The sequence below is a fragment of the Caenorhabditis briggsae genome, assembly GCF_000004555.2.
Source record: "Caenorhabditis briggsae complete genome, chrX, whole genome shotgun sequence".
In the NCBI taxonomy this organism is placed as follows: domain Eukaryota; kingdom Metazoa; phylum Nematoda; class Chromadorea; order Rhabditida; family Rhabditidae; genus Caenorhabditis; species Caenorhabditis briggsae.
This window is the reverse complement of record NC_013491.2, coordinates 11,299,212-11,311,772: the sequence shown is the minus strand read 5'-3', so window position 1 is coordinate 11,311,772 and position 12,561 is coordinate 11,299,212. Positions and strand designations below refer to the sequence as shown.

General features: G+C 35.9%; 2 protein-coding genes across 2 annotated transcripts; both read right to left on the bottom strand.

The window, feature by feature from the left end:
* Positions 1 to 1,574: 1,574 nt before the first annotated feature.
* Positions 1,575 to 4,217, bottom strand: CBG14789 (the record flags this gene model as incomplete). Its single annotated transcript, XM_002644730.1, has 12 exons — positions 1,575 to 1,814; positions 1,864 to 2,095; positions 2,176 to 2,472; positions 2,522 to 2,598; positions 2,644 to 2,807; positions 2,856 to 2,970; positions 3,017 to 3,196; positions 3,243 to 3,387; positions 3,437 to 3,570; positions 3,615 to 3,975; positions 4,025 to 4,115; positions 4,160 to 4,217. 12 exons carry the CDS (start codon positions 4,215 to 4,217, stop codon positions 1,575 to 1,577), a joined length of 2,094 nt encoding a protein of 697 aa, XP_002644776.1.
* Positions 4,218 to 4,265: 48 nt separating this feature from the next.
* CBG14788 lies at positions 4,266 to 10,826 on the bottom strand (the record flags this gene model as incomplete). Its single annotated transcript, XM_002644729.1, has 10 exons — positions 4,266 to 4,456; positions 4,503 to 4,692; positions 5,004 to 5,155; positions 6,211 to 6,321; positions 7,161 to 7,198; positions 7,245 to 7,395; positions 8,846 to 8,916; positions 9,004 to 9,136; positions 10,235 to 10,284; positions 10,705 to 10,826. Coding segments are annotated over 10 exons (1,209 nt in total), but the record flags the coding sequence as incomplete, so codon positions are not given.
* Between the last annotated feature and the right edge of the window lie 1,735 nt (positions 10,827 to 12,561).

The window sequence follows — 12,561 nt, the reverse complement described above, 5'->3', positions numbered from 1 at the left end:
GATAACCTGTTTGTATTCTCAATGTTTAAAGAATAGGATAATGGTTTCAAGAAAAAAAGTAACCTGAAAGAACAAAAATTATCTTTAAAGACCGGATCATATTTAAAGACTCAAAGTGCCTTTAAGAATCGGTAATTTGTTTTAAAAACCAGCGTGATTTTTAGATCACTTGAAAATCGAAGGCCGGGACAGTGGTCCCGGGTTTTCACCTTTGAAAAAAGTTCTGAAGTTCGACATGTTTGTAAATTGTTTTTCCAATTATAAAAATGTTGCGTAGCCTAGTCCGTCGCGATTTTATTTTGGAAAGCAAAGTACCCGATGAGCCAATATTTCTTGAATACCTCTAACAGAAGCCCGCCGAAGATGTCAACTTTGGGCTCAATCATGCCGATCACTGGAAGAAATATTAAAAATCTGTTAACTAATAGAGTATTAGTAATGTTATGTTAAACACATTCTCAGTTGATAAATTTTCGATACTGTACAACAATAGAGATTATTGAGCACAAAAGTTTGGATGGTCTTCTACTCCAGAAGTCAGGGGTGGGCGAGCGCGAGCTTTCGCCCTTGAAGTTTCGCACAATTTTCGCGCTTGCGATGCGAAAGTTAGATTGAAGGCGCAAGCAATTATTTCAAAAGATATCGAATCATATTTTGAAAACATTGCCTGCGCCTTTACTCGAAGTTTGATTTTTGCAATTCGTTGCCCGCGAAAGCCCGTCGCTCGCCCAGCCCTGCCAGGAGTTACGGCTAGTATTTTTTGTCAATTTTCGAAAAGTGATCTATCACAAACTTTATCTGGTTTGTTCCCGAGAACAACTTTTGGTGTTTATGGTTCACGATTTTCTCTACAGAAAACTTCATTCCGTCGCGTTCAACGACCACATTGAATTTTGACCGGTTTCTAGTTTCCAAACATAAAGTCACGAAATCTATAAATCTTTATTTTATGATGTTCTATTCCTCTTCAGTAAGTACAGTCTGTCCAAGGCCGTTAATCAGAAAACTGAATCGAAATACTTAATCATGTGGATTTTATGTGGTAGGTCACATCCTTCAAAAACCGATTCTCCCATTATTCTAAGATTTATTGGTAAGCAAATTCCTAATGACAAAATAGAATAGGCAAAAGAGAGAAAAAGAAGGAGATTAAGAATAAAGAAAAAAAATTTGATGTGTGTACCAAATCATATAATTAAAAAAAAACAGCAATCAACCACAAAATACAGAACATCATCTCAAATCATTCAGTTTATTTGGGGAAAGGGGTCAATTTTGAGAATGGACCGTTTTGGTTATAATTGAAATGGTAGTTGGGACATGGAATAGAAACTTGGGAATCGTTTTTTTTTTCGGAGGGGGACCGAAACACTTGGGGTGACAGGAATGGTGCAAAAAAATATTATAATATATTACTTGGCATGAAATTTGACAAAGTGTTATGAGAATGAGTTCGAGAAAAAATGATAAAAATAATAAGGTATTGAATAATCATTTGGAATACCAGTTTTTCTACACACTATACAGAAAAATATATACGAATAAATGTAAATGGTTATATACAGTACAATAATTTAGACCAATGATTCGTTTGCAATATCTTCGCCATTCATGAATCCGTCTTTCTTCCTGATCAAAAAGTTACCTTTGAGCCATGTCCTGTCTAATCTTTGGATAACTGTCTCATTTTTTAGACGACGTTCACGTTGACCTATCGCTGCTACCAGACATAGTTCATTACTATCCGCCAGTGTGATTTCTTGGTCATTTCCTGCTGCTGATTTTGCAATTTGCTCGATCACAAAATTAACAACCTGAAAGCAAACATCAACATCCATAAATGTAAAAATTTTGCTATTTTACCTCTCCAGCTTCCGTGCTCTGTGCAACTGAAAGTGCTATTTTTGTCCCCTTCGCCACCTGACAATTGAATCCGACCATGACATTTATAGTCTCCAGGATTATTTTGTCTTCCTTGATTTGCGGTCTATCAGGGGTCAGATTCTTTTCTTCTACTACACCCAAATTATTGAGACTCGTGTTGCTGAGAGCGAGAGCCAAATCGGTTGACACTTTCCTTCGGCGACGATACACACTGAAATTAGAATCAATTTGAAGATTTGCTGCAGTTATGTAGTTTATCTCTCTTTTCATCTTGAATTCCAAAAACATTACCTATCAATATCCCGATAACTTTGTTGTGGGGAGTTGAGAACCGATCTTGGCTGCTCTGACTTCAGGAAACCATTGGTTCGTGGGTTGGGATCATTGCTCATCACAAACTCGTACTCCTCATCTGTATCTGATTCATCTCTAGATGCTAACCGATTGCCAAGAAGCTCCAATCTCATTCTTCTTCGCTGTTGAACCCTTTTAAAACTCTCTCGTTCGTTCTCCTCCTTTCTAACTTCTTCTGGATTCCGTGGGAGTGCAGTCATGAAGCGTGTAAGCGGAATCGCATTTTTAGAGACCCTGCAATTCCAAATATTTTAATTTAATACTAAAAATATATGTTTCTCACTTGACATGCTTGTCGCGAGCTTCTGAAGCGACTCGACTGATCCAACGAGCATTCTGCCAGATTTCTTCAAGGCGTTTCTAGAAACATACATTTATAAAACTAGAGCTTCCAATGTCCCATACCTGAAACTCCGTGAGAATTTCAGTTTGATTTTTGTAAACTTTGCTATCATTTTCAAGCAAACATTTCCGTTGCTCGAACTGTGAGATCATCATAAAATGTTCCAGGAAAATGCTCAATTTGCAATAGGAAGTGAGGAAATTGGTTTGGTAGGTGAGGAAGTGAACTGAAATTTATTGGGTCATAAATTAACTTTCTGTGGTAATTGGCATACTCATATCAAACACTGGCATAGGTACACTGTTGCATTGTCTCTTAGATTCAATATATTCTGTAGTTTTGGTGGATCCTGTTGGAGCAGAGCAGACATCATCGGCTCGGGGGAGAATCTGAAAAAGAGAAGTTGATGAGCAAAAAATCTATAGAAGTAGTTACCAGAAGAACGGTTGTATTGTCATCTGGTTGAACAATTTCTGCATGATAGAGTCTGGTCCCTGGAACCAAATCTGGATCGATATCCAATTCATTCAACAGGCGATGGATCGCATGAGCAATGTCAGAATGAATGCGCTCCTGAGCTTTTGTAGCATAGAAGGTCTCGTTCAAATCGATTGACTGAAAAATTAATGTCTTAAGATTATTAGCTGGATTCTCAATTTACTTTGATCCATTCCCACTCCTCTCTGGTGAGATGTGGATTGTCTCTGACTCGAGTGAATGGAAGCATCGATGGCAGCACATCCGGTACAACAACCCGAATTGAGTTCAGAGAGGAATGAAGCTTCAGATATCCCACATACAATCCGCTGTAATATATTTTCAGGGTAAAATTCAGGGGTTCATATATTTTCTCACCGTTGCAATTGTATCTGACTAGCTTCGTAAAAATTGAGAATGTTAAGCAGTTGTTTTGTCATGTTGTCCACAGCTGGAGTTGGCATTTTCTTGCGAAGAAGCTTGTTGAATGGCATCCAGCGGAGAGTGATTGTCTGAATATTTTAAGTTATTCCCTGTTCCAGGTAACAGTTCAAACCTGAAAAGTGACAGTCGGCTCAATGAATCGAACGGTGAGCAGGAAGAAGCAGTTGTCATAGATCAATGGCATGTAGTGAATATGTCCGATATTGCGGATACCCAAAGCTTCTTGCATTGAAAATGCGGCATTGATCAATTTACTGCGGAAGCTCAACGAAACATTATTTGAGTAGGCGCTTGGATTGACATCCATAAGACCATTGATTTGGTCCCAACACATTGACATCTTGATTAACCAATGATGATCATCTTTCGAAACTTGGGTCACATTCTCGTCAACTGGAACTATTGGAACACAATCGTCTACAGTAACCAACACTTTTCCTTCAGTGTAGATCAGTGCAGCGAGATAGACTCCACTGAAATTGAACAAAGATTTTTTTTTGCACCATTTCATTCCGAACTCACTGATGCACATGTTTTGAAAGTTTGGTGCTGGCCGAGAACAATTCCCGGAAGCCATTCTTCCGCTTTTTTCCATTGATCTCCATTGGGAACACTACAAAATTCAGAATACATTTACTGTATGATACGTTCAGATACCTCTTTGCCAGACAAGACTCTGACGATGTTTATCCACTTCTTCCATGAGTTTGTTCATCGATTCCTGTCTATCAGACCAAGTCTCACGCTTCTCTCCATCATCGAAACTGGTGATCTCAATTCTCCCTGGCCAACAAACCATTGGTTTTGATTCTCCATTTACTCCAATACAGCTGATAGTAAAGAAATAATGCTTGCCATGTTCAAGGTTATGAATGATAATTCGATTCTCCAGTGGCCGTGGCTCTATTATCTCTCCAATTACGGTTTTGAAATCTTCCGTGTCAGACCATTGAACTAAAATATGCAAATAGAAATTTTTGACAAAACTTATAATTTTCACTTTTGAACTTGAGAACAATGCTTGGCTGGGGCTCCTTGTAGTTGAACTGGATAAGTGCACGAGAATGAGAAATCGCTTCAACCGACACACTTTGCAACATTTTGGGCTTGACCGTCTTTTCCAAAAAATCCTCCATCTGCTTCAACAAACTCAAATGGATTTGGAGAGAGCTCATTCTTTTGTCATGATCCTGAAAAAAATCTATGGTCTTCAATTTTTCTAATCTTTAGTTGTTTTTAGTTCAGCTATATTCATCAATGTCTATTTTTATTTTGAGCCCAATTTCAACCCAACTCACTCTTGAATGCGGAGCTTTTTTCAGCTCGGAAAATTTGGTTCTTGACATCTCCAGCGCTTCCGCCACGGCTTTCTTCCGTTTCTCGAGCGTGTTAACTGAAATAGTCTTGGTTGTGTTTATTTTCAGTCTGATTTCTATTTTTAGAACTCACATTGGAATGACTCAATGGCACCTCTTTCCTGTAGCAGCAGAGCGCATTTGACATTATTCAGATTGATGGCAATGTCAAGAAGAGACCATTTCGTTGGATAAGCTTCATAGTTTCCGTTAACAGCGCTGGTGACATCAAACTGGTTTTTATCAATTACCACTTTTAGAGCCTCAACATCATTCTGCTCGCAAGCGATGATAGCGCCTAAAAATTTGTTATGGATGGTTACTGTACTCACAAGGAAGATAAAAACCCTGCAAACCCAGATTTTTATGAAAATTTTAGGATAAGTTCAGAAAAGCAAATTTAGACACTTCTAAAAATTTTAGGATCCGCTCACCAGTTTCAGTCGAGTTACATCAGTTTCAGTACCAAAAATCGCGTTTTTATTCCGAAACAAAGACGATTTTCTCAAATTCTAAGACGTTTCAGAACATGGATTTTTTCTGTCAAATTTCTAATTTCAGACATTTTCTTGAGCATTTGTTTTCAAATTTTCCAAACATTTCAAAAAATTTCGAGAAAATGTCTGAGATTTGAAATTTCATTCAATTCTCAGTGCAACACGATTAATTTTATGTTCTGAAATGAAAAATATAATAAAAAATGAATATAAGATTTTTTATTTTTGAGTTTTTCCACGGTTTTCCAGATTTATTCAAAAATTGAAAAAAAATATTTTTTCGAGAAAAAGTTTGAAATATGAAATTTTTTTTCTTGATTCTAACAGAATCAATTTCATGTTCTGAAATGTTCTAGAACTTGAGAAAATTGTCTTTGAAAACTCTGTAAAAAACTTAAAAACTGAAAATGGCTTCAGTGCTGGAACATATATAACTCTGCTTGAAATGGCGAGCGGATTCTAAAATTTTCAGAAAAGTCTAGAAAGGCTATTTTCCACTTTTCTTGAAAATTTTCCAGAAAATCCTGGTTTACAAACCGTTGGAGCTTCCTTGTGAAGGTCACTGTACTCAGAATTTTAGAAATAATAAATACACGAAACTCACGGGCAGCAATTTTAGAAATAGAAAATTTTTTCCACATGTTCAGGAATGTTTCAAATGAAACTATCTGACTGGAAATCCAGAACAGATGTAGGTGGTTTTTATAAAAGCTTGAATCATTGCCCTTTCAATAGTGCAAGTTCATGGGAAAAGTGAATTTAATGGATTTCGTGATTGGACTTTGTATCGGAAACATTTTTCGAATTCTTGGCTCTAAAGCTCATACAGTGACTTTAGTATGGTCTAGAAACGTACCGAACATTGAGATCATGTTAGTCTTGATTGCTTTCTTCTGCAGTTTCTGTGCATCTTCGGCTCTTCTGCGCTCGCTGAACTCTACACTAGACTGTCTTTGAACAGAGATTCCTGAAAAATACACAAAATTAAAAAATATGACACCTTCATCAGTGCCTAGTTTATCCTATAGTAAATTGCTAGTGGCCTTTATGAGATAAGTATGCAAATGATGATTGGTAGAGGGATGAAAGGATGATGCGCGAAAGCGGTTCGCGTCTCGGCGTTAATCTAAAAGGATAGAAACAGTTGAATCAGGTCAACAAAGCATTCATCAATTTGACCACCGCCGCATGCTAAATTACCAACACCAACCTGGCTGTTCGAAATTCGTAAAAATCGAAGCAAAATTCAGAAATTCCAATGAAACATGTGTCATTATAATTGAGCGGTCATTCGAAAATGCACTAGTATGAAACAGAAAAAATATCAACTGTCTCCGGTTTTGATGATCCAAAAATAGAATTTTCCAGACTCGATGATGTTTTTTACTATCAGTTCTTTTTTGAATTTTTCTTTGCCCTTACCTCTGATAATACTTGTTAATGAACGAACTGAGACGGAATGTACTAGTCTGGAACGGATTCCACGTTCACTGGATCTACTTCTAAAATTAAGGGAGAGGGAATGTTTCAGTCGTCTCATGAATGCTCGAAAAAAATTCAAGAATTGAAGAATACGGAAAACGGGAAGGTACGAAAAAGAAGAAAAACTGTTTTTTTAAACAGGAGGATGAGAAAATTTCCCGCTTTTTTGCTGTTTTTTTCTCACATGTAGTGACGCAACAATAAATACAATATTGCTTATTTCTCTTAACTATACGTTGCAGGAGTTTTCAATATTATCAGGAAAAAAGAGATACGAAAAATAAAAAACTAAATTGAAACACAATAATAAAAAACACAACATACCTCGAAGCAGCGGACCAGATGCAACCTTTTCCAAAGCTCTGAAAAATTTTAATTGAAAAAAAAGACAACATGCTGAAAACATACCTGGTAGCTGGTTCATCCAGAGACTGTTGTCTACACAGAAGAGCAGTGGATGCAAGAGTGTGAGCAGCTCCTGCGCAGACACTTATTAAAGGTCGGCCTCTTGAATCGTCGAGGCCAACCAAGTATGGTTGCGACATAGCGGAGAAGGCTCCTGTAAAATTCATAATTTTGCTGAGAAGTCCAAAAAAATTAGGAAAATAATTATGAATGAGAAAAGGGAAGCTCAAGATTTTTAGAATCCATGGGCTGCTGCAAAAACGATTTGATTGGTTTTGGTTTTTTTTAATGGAATGCATTCGTACATGTGATTTGAGGAAGATTTAGGATTTGCAGAAAAATTAGTGCAGAGATTTTGCTGAATTTCAACGAAGACTACATTTTGAAGATTTCGATCTTGGGGAAGGTTGGAAACCATTGAAGCATGATTCATTTAAGACTGTAATTGAAAAAAGTTTTGTTTTGAACATTGAGAAAAAGAAAATTTCGAAAGTCTCTAAAAAAGGAAGATTCCAACTAAACATCTTGTGGACCAAATATTTGGAAATTTAATTTCCAATCGAAATTATACTGATTTTTTTCTTGTTTGGTTCTTAAAGATGATATCTTATAGGAATATATTTCATGTAAAATTAACGTTTTGAAAATTAGAATAATGAAATTTGAGATCATATTTTGGAAAGTTGGACCACTTCCATTTTCATTTTCTTTCAAAAGGATCGTAATCGAAATCCAGTAATCAAGTACAAAATCGTGTCCCAACAATACACTATCTCTCGTATGCACATATGTGCACACGAGTAATTCGCAATTTTTGATAATGGTTGTGACTCTGACCAAAATATCTTTTTTTCGTCAACTTTATCACGTTTGAACCGGCCGAGTCGCTGAATCGATTATCATACTTATTGAGAAAAACGAAAATCAGTATGGAATAAAAATTAGTGGTCACAAGTTTTTCGTAGATAATAAGTGAACCAAAGATTGACAAACACTTTGGGGAGAAATGGAAAAAAAAACGGTAAAAGTATACGAATTAGTGAAAACTGAAGAACTCAGTTTTCTGTTGATAAGAAAGGTAAAGAAGAAGAAAGTGAGTGCTTGGACAATTTCAAAAAATTCCATCTTTTGATTTCTCTACACCAGTCACTTGATACACCGGACATTATCACTTTATGAAAATCAAATGAAAATTGGAATGTTGAAAGTAAATATAGGAGGAGGCACCGTAAACGTGCGAAAGTTCTACAACAAAATTTCCAGAGAAAACTTTTGATCTTCTATTCCGTTTTTGTCAAGATTGGTTCCAATAAAAGAATGTGAAGAAGAAGAAGAAGAAGGAGAGGGAGAACAAAATGACTGGCAATTTTAAAACGGATGGACACATTTTTGGAAAACGAGGGGACAAAAGCGTGAGTGGGGGCGAACACACTAGGTGTCAGTTCGAATTTCCTATAGTTTCATTATGAATTTTTTGCTGGACGCTTTCTTTTTTGCGTCAAAGGTTTTGGTTTATAGATAAGACTCGACAAGAATAAGTTTAGAAGCTCAAAGAACACACTTTTCAAAAAGTTGCATAGAGAGAAAAGGGTCCCACAACTAACCGAAATCACAAAGATTGTCCTGCTGATTGTGGTGATTGTCGAGAAACGAGGCACGAATGACACTTGGTGACCTGAAGGAATTTCGCTTTGTAATTTAAAGATCAATAGAGAACAGAGAAGAATAACTGCTTCCTTCTTCTTCTTCTCATTTCTCACACCCGGAAAAAAACCAGCAACTGATAACATAACAAATAAACAAACCGGAGTGGGTACGAGCTGCTCGGTGCACTGTTCCGGTGACGTTGGGTACTTTTGTGCGATGAGCGACGGCGGTGCTTGGTAGATTCGCATCTGAAATCCGGAGACAACATTTTAAATAGTTTATTTTTCGGGATTCCCTCCTTCTTCCCCAACAAAAAACTATGCCCACCACCACCCTCTATTGTGGTTCTTTTTCATCAACAAGCACATGTCATCTGTAATGTCAATTGGTCTTCTTCCTCTTTAAATCCATGATTTATGGGTCCTCGTTCTTGCACATTCCTTTCTTTCTGTTTCTAACCCCCGAGACCTTAGAACCCATTTTTTACCTTATCAGCAAAGTTCCCATAACACGGAGAGTACCGCATTAGACTTCAAAATTTTCTGGCGGAAAGAAATGAGAATCAAATTTGATCTTCTTTGTAGTGAAAATCCAATTCGTGTAATTTTTGACATCTGGCGACAATACGATGTTTAGAATAATAATGTGATGTTGAGCAGACAAATATTTCAGATTTTGTGGGTGTATATTGACATCACAAAATAGTAAACAAGGAGTGAAAAGTACTCGAAAAGGAATTTGGGTGAGGTTTAGAATGATGCCAAAACGATTGCTGATAATGGAAACATTTGGTTTTTTGAACTATCAAACAGATGAATTTTTAGAAGAAAATTTGGTATACCAACAGAAAGTTTTACAATAGAATCAAACTTCAGCACATTTTCTGAAAAGGGAATTTCAGATAACTCAGACGATGAAAATTTCAGAATTCGCTTGCCAGTTTTAGCCAAAACATCAGTCCCAGTACCGAAATCCCGGTTTTTGTAAAAAACCAGATTCAAAGACGATTTTCTCAAGTTCTTGAATGGAATATTTCAGACGAATCGATATTTCAGACAGTCTCTAGGTTTTTTTCATTGTTCAAATATATCGCCAGTTCGATTAGTAGAAAAAATTGAAAAGAAAGTCAAGAAAAAAGTCTGAGATATGAAGTTTCATTCAATTCTAAGTACAATAAAACAAATTGTATGTTCGAAAATTTTGTTGAAAAAACAGATAAGAAATTACTGAAAACTTAGGCCAAAACGGACCTGGATTTCTTCAAGTTCTCAAAGAGGGGTTCCTCTACTTTTTCTCAAATTTGAACACTTTACAAAACATTTGTGGACTGTTTTTCACACGCTCACCTCTGTAACTTTCTTTTCTTCCTCTGAAAGAATATAGAAGTTGGAGGAAATTTGAAAAATAACATTTTTCTGCGTTCCAAATATTCTCGCTGTTTAGAACAGAACGATATTTACCTCTGTGTGTAGTAACAGAGCAAAAAGACTTCAGTCAAAATGAAACAGATGTTTGAATGAGACAAAAATGAGTGAGAAGGAGGAGTGTGAGCCACACAGCCGACCAAAAATCCGAAATCTTGAAAAACGGAAATCTGGAGCTCAGTTTGGAAGAAGAGTATCACAGAAAACGCTAGAAGACCCCCAAAGAAAACCGAAAAACATCAGGAAACGTCCAGAATCGCTTATGTGAATTTTAGCGACATGCGACTGTCGAAATGAAAAAAAAATGGAATAGAAACCCAAACACAAAAAAACCAGCTCAAAACAGAAAACATCTTAGCAGTCTGGTTTTTTCTGTGGATTGATTCACTTACCGCGTAATGTTTCTCGAAGTGAAGATGGTGTTCCGACGGGACTGATTACGGCGAACGTTAACATTTTTCTGTAGACGAAGAACGAAAAGAATCGCACGAATAAACGATCTCTTGGACTTCATTTTTCTTTGGTTGGGGATAAGTCTTTTCTCTCTCCTTGACAAGGGTTGTGTTATTCCTAAAACATATTTGTTTCTGCTCAAATTACAGATATGCGCATTCATAAACGAGAATAGATCCAAGAGATCTCAAAATATAAAAACACTGGAATATAGGAATAAAGAAAAAGTAAAAGAAGAGGTGCGCCGACACGTGCTCTCAAAGTTATATTCGGATTTTGCTTTGGGAATTGTATGGCAGGATGATGAGGTTGATCACAATGAATGCGACAAGATGAAGTGCGCACAAATGAAGTCAATTAGACAGAGCGGTTCTAGAAGGATCAAGAAAAATAAGGAGTGGTGCAGGGGAAAAGGAAGGAGGAGCAATGTGTTTTAGGTCAGAAAACAGAAGCGGAAAAAAATGTTCAAGATTACTTGTATATCTTTCACAACTAGATGGAAAACGTAAGAACCTGAATCAAGATAATTATCGAAAATTGACAGTGTTTTTAAAACTAAGGACCTCCAGAAAAACACATCGCGTTTGCATTTTTTAAATTATTCAGACTCTCTTTACTTTTTGTGCCTAAATATTTTTTTTGAAAAACAAGCAAACATCTCAAAACAGTGGTACGTTGAAAGTTTATAATAAATAGGAGAATGCGTTTGTGGTAGTATATCCCTGAATACCCCTAGACTAAATATAAACATGGCTATATGCAGACTCTTTCCAGATATATAAAATGCTGTTCTAATCGTTCATAAATTTATTTCTAGATTATGAGAATAGGAAAGTTTTATTGACCCAGACAGCAAGTTTTAAGCGAATGGGACCATAGTTCCGCTCTCAGTAATGGTTGTAGTCATTATTTACATTTTTCTGGACGTAATAAACATAGCCTGACTACGGTAATCTAATGGCATATGTAAAAATTGATGTTTCTGAAATTTTTGTTCCAATATAGTTTTATTAGAAAATATAAACAATGAGAAAACTTAGATACTCAAAATCACGTGGATATATGTACTCTTCTGACCTTAAAAAAAGCATGGAAAATTCCCAAAAGAGAAAATGAACATTTAACAAATCCTAAGTTGAAACAAAAATAGAGATCAGATAGTTGGATAAAATATTTTTATGAAATAATAAAATAATCAAAGACAGAGTTTCAAAACTTGTGATTGCATTTTAAAATACTTAAAAATTACCTCTTAAAATATGATTTCTATGATTTGAAGATTGTAACAAAACCCTTCTAACCGCCAACTTTGAGTCAATTTTCTTGTTTCCTGTAAAAATTATCAAAAATACATCAATTGATAAAATATCCATTATAATGTCAAAAATGTCTTCCTCGCTTGTTTTAATAACATTTGCATGAACCAAAACGAATTCATTGAAATTCGACAAACAGGTTTTCCTACTACATCTCTTGCAAAAAATAAAAGAACGGTACTCGAACAAGTAGTTTGAAAAACTGCTTAAACTATTTTAGCTAGTTTTTGCATGATTTATTGAATGATAAAACTATACACGCAAAAGTTTTCTAATGTAACCGGAGAATATTGTTGCTTGCTCTTCAATTAGAGGTGGTCTAATCTCATCCGAAAATTTGAGTTTTTTGTTAAAAGTGTACAAAAATCAGCTAATTTCGTTGAGCTTTGAACGGAAAAATCAAAACATATCTTTCGAGTTTTGACATTTTTCAACGGAAAATGAAGAGTTTCTAATTTGACTTTACATGATTTTGAAATT